The following is a 15429-nucleotide window of genomic DNA, read 5'->3' as shown; positions in this document are numbered from 1 at the left end:
AAATAAAAGAGAGAAAACAGAAAATGAAAAAGAGTGCTGCAGCTCTGAATCCAGGAGAGGCCACTGTCTCACATGTAAATTCACTCAGCATTTTCCAGCAGGAAGATGCTTTGACAAGACCTGATGTTGTGTAACTGCAATAACAATACCTGCATTTGTTTCTTACTGTGTACAACTGCATTTAAAATGCATTTCAGAACCATGAGAGACATATATCAAAATGGGCATTTTCAGGGCTTCTATGGGTGGGGCGTGATGGAGTCACTTGGGTCATAACTCCCATGAGTAGCAGGGATCTGCTGTATCCAGTGACATTGCAGCATCACAGCAGTAACAGTAGATTTGGCATTTCTCTGCCTGTTCCTGATATCTTAGCAAGATTATTAGATAATGTCACAACTGTTTGCACTTTCACACAATGACATGGCATCCCGCAATCAGATAATTCAAAACTTTACAGCCTCTGCTTCAACGCAACAGGGTGGGAGGGAGTGAGTGTCAGGTATTGAACACTATGCTCCTGGGATTACAGAATAGCCTTAAACACAGGCACGCCCCACATCTGCTACGACTCTGATCCTACCTCTGAAGGTGGAAACTTGCCAGCTCAACTTTATCCCTCCATTGCATTGCTGACTTTAATACAGAACCCAGGAAAGGATATTGCCGAAGCCATGTGCGCTTTCACACATGCACATGGGATCCCACAATAAATTGTTAGGTGCATGACAACTTGAGCGTAGAACAACTGCTTTCAACACAACAGGGTGAGTGTTAGTGTTAAACTCCGGCTCTGCATAATGCCCTTACACACACAAATCACCGGCTTTGTTCTCTCATTCTTTGTCGATGCTGCTTATACAGAGCAGCAACATGGAGCAAAGATGGAGAATGACATCTGGCACAGGTAGATGCCTGGTGGGGGATACATTATGGTAGTCTACAACCATGCATTTTTACAGGTGGTGCTCGAGTTACGAACGCGTTCCGTTCCTTGACTGTTATGCAAGTCGAGTTTAGTGTAAGTCGACTCTTATTCCTAAATTATACCTAAATTAACTCCTAAGTCACTCACACTGAGGACAAAACACATGAAGAACATACCTGTACACTGTAAAATACAGTCATAAAAAGATGAAACACAAAGAGTCAGTCAAAGTCAAGTCAAACACTTCCTTTCCTTTTTTTGACACACTGCCCAGCAGTAGACGCACACTGCAGTCTTGTGCTGCGCGTGGTACGTATTCTTACCACGTGGTAACTAGTTCTCGACCAAAATGAGGTTTTTAATTAGTTTAGAATTAGTTTGTGGGAGTATACAGTATTTGTAACCATGCAACGTTGCAGAACAAGGACCACCGGCGCTTCATTGTTTTCAAGTGGAAGAGATTTTTTTTTTACAGCTTCAGATACAGATTGAATATCCTTTGTGACGAACACCCGTAGGCCCAGATGAACCGTTCATTTATGGTCACCCCAAACTGGAGAAACTGGAGGAGGTGGTACTGCAACACTTTAGAATGTTGGGCGAGACCACGTCAGACAGTAATGGTGATTATGCTTCGTATTTACATGTTTTAAAGGCAGCATCATTAAGCCTATGGTTGTAGTTTGTAACCTCAGTCTTATTTTATAAAGCATTTTTCTTTGTTCTGACTTTTTTTAACCTCCAGGTTCACCTGCACAGCAAGTAAGCACGCGGGTGATGATCTTTTCATCATTCCGTGACAGCGTCCAGGAGATTGCTGCCATGTTGAACCGCCACGCTCCCCTGATCAGGGTCATGACCTTTATGGGGCAAGCGTCAGCAGGGAAAGGAGTCAAAGGTTTTACTCAAAAGGAGCAGCTTGAGGTAGAGACCTTTTCGTCTCAATTGTGCATATAATCGCGGTCAAATGAAAAGTATGAACAATCCAGGAAAAAGCTTGTATTTAATGTATGCACTGTATTTCCAGATTGTGATTTTTTTTTTTTTTTAATCCGAAAAATAACTTATTTTTTGGAGGGGGCGGGATAGAAATTAAAAGCTCACAAATTTTGGGAAAACACACTTTTTCATACATGCTTTTCATGCTTTTGATTATATAAAATGCTAATGCAAAATAAAAAAAAACACATTTTAGCAATAAAATGTTCCAAAAACCTCCAAAACCCCCACAAAAACACTACTCTCAGCATTCACAAAATATATACAGTGGTGTGAAAAGTGTTTGCCCCCTTCCTGATTTCTTTTTTTTGTGCATGTTTGTCACACTTAAATGTTTCAGATCATCAAATTTAAATATTAGGCAATTACAACGCAACTGAACACAAAATGCAGTTTTTAAATTTACTGCATTAAACTTTTTATTATTAAGGAAAAAAAAAGAATCCAAACCTACATGGCCCTGATTGGAAAAAGTGATTGCCCCCTAAACCTAATATCTGGTTGGGCCCCCCCTTAGCAGCAAAAAACTGCAATCAAGCGTTTTTGATAACTTGCAATGAGTCTCTTACAGCGCTGTGGAGGAATTTTGGCCCACTCATCTTTGCAGAATTGTTGTCATTCAGCCACATTGGAGGGTTTTCCAGCATGAAGCGCCTTTTTAAGGTCATGCCACAGCATCTCGATAGGATTCAGGTCAGGACTTTGACTAGGCCACTCCAAAGTCTTCATTTTGTTTTTCTTCAGCCATTCAGAGGTGGACTTGCTGGTGTGTTTTGGATCATTGTTCTGCTGCAGAACCCAAGCCGGTTGCAGCTTGAGGTCACCAACAGATGGCCAAACATTCTCTTTCAGGAATTTTTGGTAGACAGCAGAATTCATGGTTCCATTTATCAAAGCAAGTCTTACAGGTCCTGAAGCAGCAAAAAAGCACCATCACACTACCACCACATTTTACTGTTGATGTGATGTTCTTTTTTCTGAAATGCGGCTTTACCTTTACACCAGATGTAATGGGACACACACCTTCCAAAAAGTTCAACTTTTGTCTCGTCAGACCACAGAGTATTTTCCCAAAGGTCTAGTGGATCATCAAGATGTTTTCTGGCAAAATTGTTGTGGGGTCTTTTGTGACGTCTTGGATGAGTCGTTGCTGCGCTTTTTGGTTGGCCGGCCAATCCTGGGAAGGTTCACCACTGTTCCATGTTTTCGCTATTGGGGGGGGGTATTTTTTGGTTTCCCGTTAATAATAAAAAGTTTCATTTAAAAACTGCATTGTGTGTTATCATTGACTAATATAATATTTAAATTTGTTTGATGATCTGAAACATTTAAACACACACAAAAATAAGAAAGGGGGCAAACACTTTTCACACCACTGTGTATTATTATTCAATAGCATTGGCAAGTTTATCCAAAGTTTCTCTTTGACTGGTTTTGTATCTGCTAAATGAAACTCGAATGTCTAATGTGAAGATGACAGTATACAGCATGTCTCTTTTATTCTTCTCGTACGATGCGTTGGTTGAAGGCTTTATGATACAATGCGATTGTTTCCTGGTGTCGTATTGTCACATAGGTGGTGAACAGGTTCCGTCAGGGAGGCTTCAACACACTGGTGTCGACCTGCGTTGGCGAAGAGGGGCTGGACATCGGTGAGGTTGACCTCATAGTCTGCTTTGACGCACAGAAGAATCCCATCCGACTCGTGCAGCGAATGGGCCGCACCGGACGCAAAAGGCAAGGGCGCATTGTCGTCATCCTGGCCGAGGGGCGTGAGGAGAGGGTGCGTGTTCTATTAAAGTTTGAAAAGCAGTACACTAAACATGTTTCAGGTGCCCTAAAACTTTTGCTCTTCTTAGACATATAACCAGAGCCAGAGCAACAAACGCAGCGTGTTAAAGTCCATCGTGGGCAACAAAAGTGGCTTCCACATGTATCCCAACAGTCCCCGCATGCTACCTGACGGTGTAAACCCGACCCTGCATAAAATGCACATCACCTGTGGCCAGTTTGACCACCGGGAAAGCAGAAGGCGCTCTGTGAGGGGTCGACGCTCGCACATCGAGGGACGGGCCTCACTCATCCACCCATACAACCTGAGTATGCCATGACACAACTGTGAGGTACATTTTTGTCATTCCCTGTCAGAGATTCAGCTGAGTTTCAGGTGGTGTGTACTGTATGTTATTGTGGTGGCAGATTGTGAAGAAGGCGCAGCGTCAGGGGCCTTTCTGAGCAGCACAGAGTATTCCCTGTGGGCGTCCAGCATGAGGCTAGCGGAAGATGAAGCGCAGCCAACCTTGAGACAGTCTCACTTTGTGTCCTTACCATGTGATGGACCAGCTCAGGTCTCGCTTTCCTTGTTTTTTTTCCTCTCAAACAGTGTTCTTGAAGTTTGAGAAGCAAAGTTGAGGTTGAAGTGGAGTCCATTGCAGTAATTATCATTATAATATTTTAATATAGAATTTTATATGCAATACTAGGGATGCTCCGATCAGGTTTTTATGCTGCCGACACCGATCATCTATTAGTGAAATCGGCCAATACCGATACGATCACATAGATTAAGTGTAAATTTTCAAATCTACTATTGGCTATATCAGGGGTCACCAATGTTTTTTCTTGTGAGAGCTACCGAATGGCCAAGAGCTACTCTTTGTTATAACATGTATTTTCATAGACTATTTCAACCCAAACAAACCTTGTTAAGCTTGTTTTACCTGAACATTGAAGGGGACCTATTATGCTTTTCCTCTTTTCTGACCTATAAATGTTGTATTCTCGTGTTAAACGATGCCAATGCGTCAGATAATGAGGTTTGCGCATTTGGTGTGAGCCCTGAAAGCAGTTTTGGATGGCCCTGCACGCTGTGTTTTACAGTTTGTTTTTTTTACACCAAGTTCCACAACCTGGACTTTCTTATATGGGCATGCCCAGGCACAAGATGCCTTTATAAAGATAATAATATTTAGTTTTGATTATTTGTGGTTGTAGGTTGCAGTAGTGTACAGCAGCACTGCATCATACAGAGACCTGTTTCTACTATTTTGGTTTAATTGGCTCTAATTAGATTTTGTATTAATTGCATGCAAATATTAACTGTGTGGTTCATTTTTACATTACAAAGGAGGATGTATCCAGAAGCGGAGTGCCCGTCAGAGAACTCTCTCTTTGGGAATGGAGACACTGGCAACACAGGGTGCTTCCAACCCATGTTATTGATCACTCCCTGCGCTGCCAACATTTCATTAAGGTTATGGAGCTCATAGACGGCATGCGGGAGGAAAACGAGGTAAGAGGCCAGCATGTTGTTGTGTAAAAAAAAAAAAAAAAAAATTGGAATCTTCAGTTGTTAAACACGATCAGATGACATAGAAACATCAAGGATCCAATTTTTTGTTTTTATAAAAGAGCTTGCACAAACTGGTGGGGACAGGGGTAATAGTATTTTTGATGCAACCTTTCATGGCTTGAAAGGAGTCAGCTGAGTTTCATCTGAAAGTCGGATGTTAATTTGGGTTAAGTAACCACATTCATCGATTTGACCTAGAAGGCAAATTCCTGTTGTAAACAAGTTCAGTGGTATGTCAGTATTTAGCAGATAATAATCATCCATTTAGTTTTTTATGTTGTTCTCTTTTTGGATGATTCGTTTTTGCTTTCCTAGACTTTGCGAGGAAGAATCAATTTAGTTCTGCGTGCATGTCAAGGTCATCAAAGGTATCTCTCCATTCGTACCGTGCTGGATTTGGGCACAATTTCCCCCTCCCTTTCCTGGCACCAGCTTGCCTGTGCTTACACTGTGCATTTGTGCCACAGCTCGCTACATCCCCATCACTTCTATTCTGCTGTATTACTTCAATTTCGCTGACTTAGTGGACAATTTTTTTTCTTTGAGTCACTCTGTTAATTACTTGCAAGAGGGACGATCGCATTAATTAACTGACACATTGTACAGTATTCTGCTGTATTACTGCAATTCTTATGACTTTGTGGATTATTTGCCTTCTTATTTGGAGTCTTTACTAATTTTGTGTAACGATGCCGCTGCCGTTAATTACTTACAAGAGGGCCCGTCGCATTAATTCGATGACACGCTCTATTCTGCTGTATTACTGCAATTTCTATGATTTAGTGGACTATTTCCTGGCTTACAGTATTTGGAGTCATAATTTATTTTGCGCAAGGTTGCTGGTGCCATGAATTACTTGAAAGACAGGCGATTGCATTTATTCATTTTACAGACATGTTCTATACTGCTGTATTTCTGCAATTTATATGACTTAGTGGATTATTTACAGTCTTATACTGTATGGAGTCAATGTGATGATTTATTTTGTACAAGGTTGCCGCTGCCATTAATTACTTACTAGAGGGGTGATTGCTTTCATTAAATGTGATGTTCCATTCTGCAGTATTACTGCAATTTCTCTGACTTGGTGGACTTTTTGGAGGTGGAGTTTTGGTGGAGTTTTTCTGATGGTTTATTTTGTACATGGATGACATTGTCATTCATTTTCGCAAGAGCAGCGATCGAATGGATTCAATGACACGTCTTTATGCAAATGAACGTAGTCGCAAGTGAGCAAGTGTGCTGGGGGTTTGACTTGTGACTTTGTATTGTATTACTATTATGAATTATGTCGGTTATCATGAATGATCTGGATGAAATGGTCACATTACACTCGTTCTAAGGCTTTGCTACATTGTGTGCATGCATGTGCGTGCGTGTACATGAAATCATGCTGTGCTGTAGACCACCTCTTCCAATCATGCCAAAAGAAGGGAAACATACCACGCTCGAGCTCAATGACGAGCGCTCACATTAGCCAAATGTACCGTGCTTTAGGTGTTAAGTGGGCCAAGGCACGGAACGATTGGCCGACTGTGAGTACGCCCGAAGTGTGCACTCACATTAGCCAATCCATGCCACTTGACATCTGAATTCTGCTTTATTTGACAAGCATAAGCGCTCTGATCCGTACCCAAACACGGTACCCCAGCACTCTTGGAGGAGGTCAGCTTGGGACGGCCCCCAAGCGTCTTACACTTTGCACTGACATTTTACCCAGCTTCTATTTCACTAGATTGTGCCATCGATAAGACCGTTGAATCAGTCCAAATCCTTCAAATTGGGTCAGAGATTATAGTAAACCCAACCTTTTGTTTTCCCACCAGGAGTACTTGACCAAACAAGGACTGGACTGAGATAGCCCACCTGTGAAAACAAAACAGTCAGGAGTGAAGTAGCAAGCTGACACATGAATCCAGGTCATGAAACATGCAATAAACAAAAGAGTGTTTGAAAACTGGACAATAGGCAAACATGAAACAGATAGCCAGTGGTTTCAATCCAGCATTGTTTATTATCATTATTTAATGATGGAAGTATACTTTACATATACCTGAATCATCAACCTGATCAATTTTGCTGATTTGGGTACTCATTTTTATGTTATCCTTTCTTTGGTTTCAAGAAAATGGTCTCATAAAGATTGTATATCATAACTAGTTGGTGCTTATAGAAAGATACTGAAACATTAACTTGAACAACGAAAAACACTACTCGGTCTAACAAATCTTGATTTTATTTTATCTTCTTGTAGTTTGAAATGACTGACAGCTGTCAGAGGTAATCAAGAAGACGTTTCAGCTGTCTATGGATTTGGAATGGTAATGATGAAATGTGTTTGCCTCAAAGTTGGGTTGCTCACGGCCTTTGGTAGTGTAGTAGTACACATAGATGACGTGTGTCCAGCTAGTATTTGATCAAGTTCCAGTCAGTTTGCTCCTTGTAATCTCCTTGAGCATAATTTGCCAGCAGGTCAGCTGGGGTAAGATGAACAAGAAAACTGGCTAAAATAATCTATAAACAAAATGAATGGATACTATGTGTACAGTTGTCCCTCGTTTATAGCAGTTAATTGGTTCCAGACCCTACTGCGATAAATGAATTTTCACAATACAGGATTCAATATTATTACATTTTATTTTTTTTGTAGTTAGAGCATAGAAAACTTGTTGGACTTGATAAATATGGTTTTAACATTATTAAAGTCCTGTAAACACGAAATAACACCCCTATAGTCAACTTTAGACTCCTGTTTTTCGTTGTTTACACCGCATTGTGCAACTGTTATGCTGCAGGGGCTTGAGACGGTTGCTAGCTAGTAAACTAGCAAGCTAACCAGTTAGTTACTGAAATTGTTTAAAACTAAACTAAACTTAAGAAGCAAAAACGTACCGCTTCCACACTGAATGGGAGGAGAACTTTTTTCACTCTAGGTAATGTAATGTATGGTAATGTCTCATCATTGTTTTGTGTCATACTGCTGCCGAGTGACCACAATACTACATATCACTTGTATGTCAATATGTTTTGACTAATAATAGACCACAGTGATAATTTATTAATTATTTTCTGAAAAATTGCAATATAGCGAGGTAGCCATATTCGAACTGCGATATTGCGACGTCACAACTTCTTCTCACAAGCAAGTGATCCGACTTTGACTTTCAATCACTGTAAAACAAACCAATGAGGTTTGACCATAACTGTAACAGATGCAACACGTTGGCATTTAGGATAATTTCCTTGTGTTTGTTTACATGACAACTGCATATTGTGCATAGCCACCATTACTACCTGTATATACCAGCTGTTTTCAAAGTGTGGGGGCTGCCTCCGATGGGAAGACTTCAGTGGAGGTGCAGGAGCCTGAGAAAAACAAAGAAAAAATGTTTTTTCAAACTGGCGGACGGAACTTCAGTTATGTTCAAATACAAAATTAACTAGAGTCTGGGGTGTTCAGAAAACTCTTAAAATATGTTCTAAGAAATTAGTTTTTCATATAACTATCATGTTCTCTGAGCAGATGGGGCCCTCTTACATACTATTTTTATATTTAGTAGCAATATACTAAGACTATGTTGACATTGCCAGGTCAATTCCAGCTTTTTTGCTTATATGTGACCTGTATCAGATTTTTTTCATGTCATTGTGAATAGTACAATTGCAATGTTTTCAAGTGTGACCCAGGCCTCTTTTTGTATGTGGATATAAATCCAATATGTGTCAGATGCTATGGCTGTCTGAACGTTCAGGTTGCGAATATCCAACCAAACGTCATGTAAAGGTGTATTTTGCACTTTAAGATTTGGGGAAACGTACTCACAGATGATGGCAAATGTTCTGCTTGTCATCTGACAATTATTTCAGAAAAAATCTGTCAGTCAAACGGCTCACGTCAATGTCCTACCACACCAGAATTCTTGCCCTCTACTGCTTAATCTCCTACTCAAAAACATGAGGTTAAAAAAATGTTCACTCCAATTGCGCAATTGTGAAATTGCCACTATTGCGCCAGGACAGAGACCACGAATTGCGTGATTTCGTGTTCTGTGCACTTTACCTTTCACTTCCTGGATGTATTGCGTTCACATTACACATAAAAAAGTTGCATTTTTTAGTAATGTGGACAACTACATAAAAAGATCAGATTTGAATACCATGCAGTGTGATACCAAGCAAGTCCATAATGTGTCACAATCATACTTCCTGCCATGTGAGCGTGATTTTTACTTTGCACCCCACTGCTTCCCACATATCTTAACCCTTGTAAGCATAAGTTAATTTGCAGAGACCTTCTGACCTATTACTGCTCCTAACATCAAAGTGGAGCAAAACAACACCAACTTTGTTTTTCCTTTTAAACCCCAGTGGCACACTTACTCCCTCCTCATTTTTCAAAAAGTTCCAGAGGTTGTTTTTCCATCTCATTTAATGAAATTTTCTGTCTGGCTGAGCCAAGAAGCACACACGCTGGTGTTTTCCATAGTTTGCTGTCACGTTAGTCTTTGTGACAAGAAGAAGCAGGCAAAGCAAAGCAAGGCAAGGCAGACAGACGGTGTATCCTCGCCTGCGATTATGTAATCCTTCTCAGAACTGTTACATAAAGCCAGGAAGCCGGATCTGGGTCATGCGGTGATTGCCTAGATGCATTACTGGGATGAGGAGATGGCAAAACAGACGATAGACGGAAACCTTTGACAAAGAAAACGGGTCAAGTTGGATGGTATCCGTGGATATTTTGTCATTACAGAGAAAGTGGGCTAATTAAATGATTAGCAAAAAATACAGCGCTTTTCTTTTTTTGTGTGCCATAACGTGAACTCACGCCAGCTATATAGAAGTGTGTACAAATACCACAAATGGGTTTTTGGTGTATTGAGTGACAGGCTCCCCTCGTGTGGCATGTTTGTCCTTTTTGACGGAGTGCTAATTGTGGCATGTGGTTTGAGGGTGTAAAACGGCATAAATCCAACAAACAAAAGGTGTAGTGCAGCTGAGGTAAAGGTGTGGTACAGCGTGTCCAACATGTCTTGTGTGTGGTAATGACGTGGTTGGTGTTAAAATGTTTCCGCATGCAGTACCTGAAGATAAACTTGTTTTTCTGCTTTGTATCTTTGTGGAAAAAGTCCTGATGGGAGGAGCATACAAAGTTTGTTGTGTTAAGATGTTCAACTTGCTGGAGGCTGGACATTCCAATCACTGTTTTGCGTGAAGTGACTTTCTATTTATAATACTAGCCTTTGGTAAATAATTAAATCCATAATGACGCGTTTTATGAGTTCTTCCTTTGCCTATTTCCCTCTAGAAATGTGATTCTCAACTGGTGGGTCGTGGAGATGTTTTCAGTGGGTTGTGGGTTTTTTTTTAGGGGGGGGGGGGAGTGTACAGTCTTGTGGGGAAAAAAAAGTGGGATTCAATATTAAAAAATTTAATATTTTCAGAGTTATTGCATAGAAAACCTGTTTATGATCTTTTAAATACGTTTTTTAACCTTTTGAGAACCCTCTAGACATGAAATAACACCCATAAAGTCACCTTTACATTTGTATTACCCAATATAGTAGATATAATCAGAGAAAATAAGACATATTAGACATAAATAAGATAACATAGACTCACACATTAGCAAATCCTTGTTTTTTTCTGGACAGTACACTTTCTGCGGTGGCTATTATACATCAGTGTATTGTAATGGCGGCTTTAAATGGCTTTACTCTCTTATTACTCAATATAGTAGACATAATAAGAGTAAACAAACCATTCAAGACATAAATAAAACTCTCTTGCTTGTGTGCGTCACAGTTAATTTGTTAATATGTGGCTTAGTGGCCGGCAGACAGATGTGTGGAGGACAGGACGTGATGTCGGGGGTTCAGAGTTTTAGCTTGTCTTGGGTTATGGCCCCAACAGTAGCCCGTGTTGTTATTATTATGACTATTATGTTATTATTATTGTGGCTGTTGTGAGATAATTTAAATCTGCAATAATTGTCTTTTCTGGCAATCACATCTGATGCTTGTCTCACCGAACAATTACTGACACCTGGTGGCCAATGTAGAAAACTACATTCACAATTAGAAAGCTTCTGCTTTGTATTTGTATTTTAGTTCATTCAGTTAGTTCATTTTTCACTTTTATGCTTCAAAATGCTTCATTTAGGCCAAGAATACATACATTCTGCCTAAATGTGCATTTTTTAAACTAATAATAGGCCCTCTTTAACCACAAAATGGCAATCATTTATTAATTCATTCATTTTGAAAATAACGTGATAGAATAAGGACATGATGTTCGAACAGCATTGTAGCGAGGGAAGACTGTAAATAAATGTTATTTATTGCATTAATAAGACAGAAGTTTACATTAAAACATTTCCTCAGTTTGGCTTGCCGCTTGTCATTGAAGAGTGACGGTGGGTCCCGCAGCCAAAGCACTGAGAACCATTGCTGTAGAACATTTAACAGAAGTGAGTGAATACCACATTGAACTGAACGGAAAAAAAGTCTGAAAAAGGTGGGTCATCTCTCCATACTTGTGTAACGGAAGGCAGTTGGTGCAGCTGTGCGAAAGTATTTTGGTAAACCTCACTCTCTGACACCTTAAAAATCGTGCTGGACATTGACATTGACAGCTTAGATTTTAGCTTGATACATAACACTCTCGACTCGTGGACCGTGGCTCGAGCCCCGGACGTGCACACACAGGGGTGGACCAGACATTTGTACATGCAAACCAACAGGTGGTGCCAAATGATTTCTTCCCAGGCGAGTCAGAGCTTTTTTCGAGTCACTCACATACACACACCAATGTCTCAAATTTTGTCTGACCATTCATTTGCAGTCCAAATAAAATGTTTGGTTTTAGAACAGATGCCCTGAAGGTTTTTGCACAAATTTCAAACCAACACTTTTATAGTTTTATTGCACTTTCGGCGATCGTAACCTGCACTCCTCAAATCTCGGTCCACCTTTAATTTCCCTCTGTCCTCACGGCAGGCAGTTCCCTCCTGCTGGTTGCTGGTTTGATGGTGCCCTGCTAGCCCAGGCAGGGTGCCACTCCCGACGCATCACTTCCAGGTCGTGTAGTTAGCAGGCATGACAGCTTTTTGGCAATAACTGTGTGTGTGTGTGTGTGTGTGTGTGTGTGTGTGTGTGTGTGTGTGTGAGTGAGTGTGCGCGCGCGTGCGTGTGTGTGCGTGCGCGTGTGTGTGTGTGTGTAAGCTAACACACTCAGGTTTATGAAATCTGCTTTAATAGCAAGGCGGAAATGGCGGCATAATCCAAACATCTTGCGTAAAGGAACACTTTCTAATAATATCAGTGATACTGTATCATGGCTTGGTGTACTTCCTGGTTAGATTGCTATGTACGTAAATACTGTAAGTCACATGTGTCAAACTCGTGCCCTGGAGGGCCGAGACGCTGCAGGTCTCTCCAACCAGTTTCTGCAGCAGGTGATTTAATTGATGAGCTCCTTCCCTCAAACTGAAGGTGTTGATCATTAAATCACCTGCTTTAGTGTACGTCTGGAAAGAAAACCTGCAGTGTCTCGGCCCTCCGTGGCACGAGTTTGACACCGCTGCTGTAAGTAGTGACGGGGTTGAAAAGTCCATAGGTTAATCACAATGTGCTTCTCTTTAGGAGGACTGTGCTTACGAGAAGGAGCTACTTCCTTATCTCAGTGAGGCTGGCGATGGAGGCCATTTAAAGAGGATAAAGAAACGTGCAAACATCTTCACGGAAACTGTCGACGAATCAGTGTCCTGTGTGGAACGCTGCAACGAAGAAGGGTTAACTTCCTTATCGGATAAATTGAAGCCTCATGATCACTCAGTTGCTTGTTCACCTCAGACGATCATTAATGAGCCCATCATTGAGAATCTTGCAGTGAATTCAAACAATATTCCCCCTGTGATTGATCAGGAGCCTGAAGAAGACGTTGAATTTCAGGCTATGTTCTACCTTCCTAAATGGGATTTGCCTTCTAAGTATCCCGTCATCCCGGGAAGAGGCGAGAGTCTTCAAGTCATCCTGGCCAATGTGGCTGAGCTCCTATCCCGATCACCACCGCCTCTTGCAGATTTTGACGCCATCATGGCCGATTGGACAGCACCTTTTCTTCCTGATCCTAATCAGCCATTCCATGTCAGCTTTACCTTGGATGTGGATGATGATGATGATGATGATGATGATAGTGATTGTGAGGCGGATGTGTCTCAGGCAGATAAGGACCAGCCTTATCAGGAGCCTGTCAACAGAGACAGTCCAACTTGGGATGAGGTCTTTGAGGACGAAGTGACAAATGAGAATGAGGGCATCATGCATGGGCAGAAAGACCGCACAGAGCATGTTGGAGAAGCCCCAATCCATGAGGACAGTGTTGAAAAAGACGAACCAAGCTGTTGGGATGATGTAATGGAGAAGGATTTGACCGATGCTTGTGTGAAAGCCAAGCAGGACTCTGCGTTCTGTGCCCAGATGGATGACAGCATGGACCTGTTTGGGGACGACGAAGCCTTCCTCCAGATGACCATCCCGGACATCTCTACCCCTGAAGGTGGCGCCACACCCAGGACTTCCCCGAGTGTGGAGGACATTGCCAATAGCACGAAAAAGATGCTAACCCACTTAGAGACATGTGATGCACGGGTAGAGCAACGACCTCTTACTACAACAGACAGTTCAACAACAAACCCACGTAGGAGTGTCGAGTCCTTTGACAGCTTGGACTTTGCCGTCAATTTCGACCTCGGCTATTCCCTGGAGGACTCAGAGGAAGAGGACGATACTGTTGTCACCCCATTAAACACCACCCTCCAGCAGCCTCAGAAGCAGGAAGCCGCTAACTCATCCACACCTTGCAGCGGCTTCCACAGGCCCGCTGTAGCTTCATGCTCCACCTACTTCCCCACACTTCAGATGCTCTCGGGGCAAAGGGAGAGAGATAAGTCGATGCTTCTCATGTCACCAATGACATCCAAGACGGGCACATCACTATCTCCGATGGCATTACCGGGTTCTGCGCTTGGCGGGCCTCGCGCTTTTCGCCTATCACTCAGTAGTCTGAAACGGACCCGATCAGGAGATGGTGCAAAGGGGTCACAGAGGGTAACAGTGTCCCATTCTGACCTTCATCCAGGTTTGCTATGATTAAAATGTACTTATTCATATGGTAATTAGTAGTGTTGGGCATTCTCCCGGGATTGTTGAAATGTTTTTATTTTGATTCCTACTGTAGTTTCGATGCCCACTTTGCCGACTGGAAGAAATAGCCACAAACTTTAACGAAGAAGATGCGGCTAAAAACTTGAGTTTAACTTCATAAAAAGAGTGATCGGATCCGTGCAACATTCGCAAAAAATGATATCATGCAAAGGAGGGAGCACGACCAACATGATTAAACACGTCCGGATTCGTGGTGCAGAAATAACAATATTGCACCGTCTTTGATGTGCTGTGTCAGACTTCTTCTAAGCAGTCAGAATCCGGGAAGTCAAACGATAAATGTCTGTCTGTCTCATGCCAATGTAAGACACCTTCTCAACCCACACAACACACTTCCGGCCTTCAAAATAAGAGCGACGTGGGCTACATCCTGTTTACTTGTAACAAAATAAGGGGTCAGGCCAGTCCGCTTGTCGGCTCCATGCACAGAGTTGCTGCTGGCTGGCTTGTACTTTGGAGTAACTCCTGGCATGCCTTCTTCTGGGTGTCCCCTGCTGGATATTTAGCGGTAGATGCAAATGTAGCATGGCGCGTGTTGAAGTGCTTTATATTTGACCGTTTCATCGATTAAATTTTATCACTGCATAACAGACACATCGCCGAACATGCTCTCTCCACGAAGGCAAATTCCTCTGTCTATTCGTGCTGAAATATACGGCACTCCTCATTTTTCTTTTTCCATCTTCGTCAACAGTGTTCGCGCAAGCTACAGAATTAAGCTGGCGGGAAGTTAGCTTCTTGACCACTCAATGACCCGGTAGGCTGCCGCATCATCCAATATTAATTGTGTTTCGGCGTCAGACCAGGAAGCTATCGGAAGGACAGTCATTGCGGTAGAAAATGGATAGACGGATTAAAATGCATTATAACCGCTGCTCCTCCACATTTAGAGGAGCCAGATGAGGTGACTTGGCGTCTGATTAGGA

General features: G+C 41.9%; 1 protein-coding gene across 4 annotated transcripts in view; it reads left to right on the top strand.

Annotated features, from left to right (window-relative positions):
* fancm (FA complementation group M) overlaps window positions 1-15429 on the top strand; it is a 46575-nt gene that overhangs the window by 20617 nt on the left and 10529 nt on the right. For 2 of the 4 annotated variants that reach the window (XM_054795439.1, XM_054795437.1), the window contains exons 8-14: window positions 1447-1551; window positions 1674-1852; window positions 3504-3710; window positions 3787-4027; window positions 4127-4275; window positions 5055-5219; window positions 12920-14417. In XM_054795439.1, the coding sequence (XP_054651414.1) occupies window positions 1447-1551; window positions 1674-1852; window positions 3504-3710; window positions 3787-4027; window positions 4127-4275; window positions 5055-5219; window positions 12920-14417 (2544 nt within the window). Of the gene's footprint in view, window positions 1-1446; window positions 1552-1673; window positions 1853-3503; window positions 3711-3786; window positions 4051-4126; window positions 4276-5054; window positions 5220-12919; window positions 14418-15429 lie in introns of those variants that run through there. The other 2 variants (XM_054795438.1, XM_054795440.1) reach the window with 2 other exon arrangements.

This window comes from Dunckerocampus dactyliophorus, chromosome 13, assembly GCF_027744805.1.
Source record: "Dunckerocampus dactyliophorus isolate RoL2022-P2 chromosome 13, RoL_Ddac_1.1, whole genome shotgun sequence".
Taxonomy (NCBI): Eukaryota; Metazoa; Chordata; class Actinopteri; order Syngnathiformes; family Syngnathidae; genus Dunckerocampus; species Dunckerocampus dactyliophorus.
This window is presented reverse-complemented; position numbering and strand designations above follow the sequence as displayed.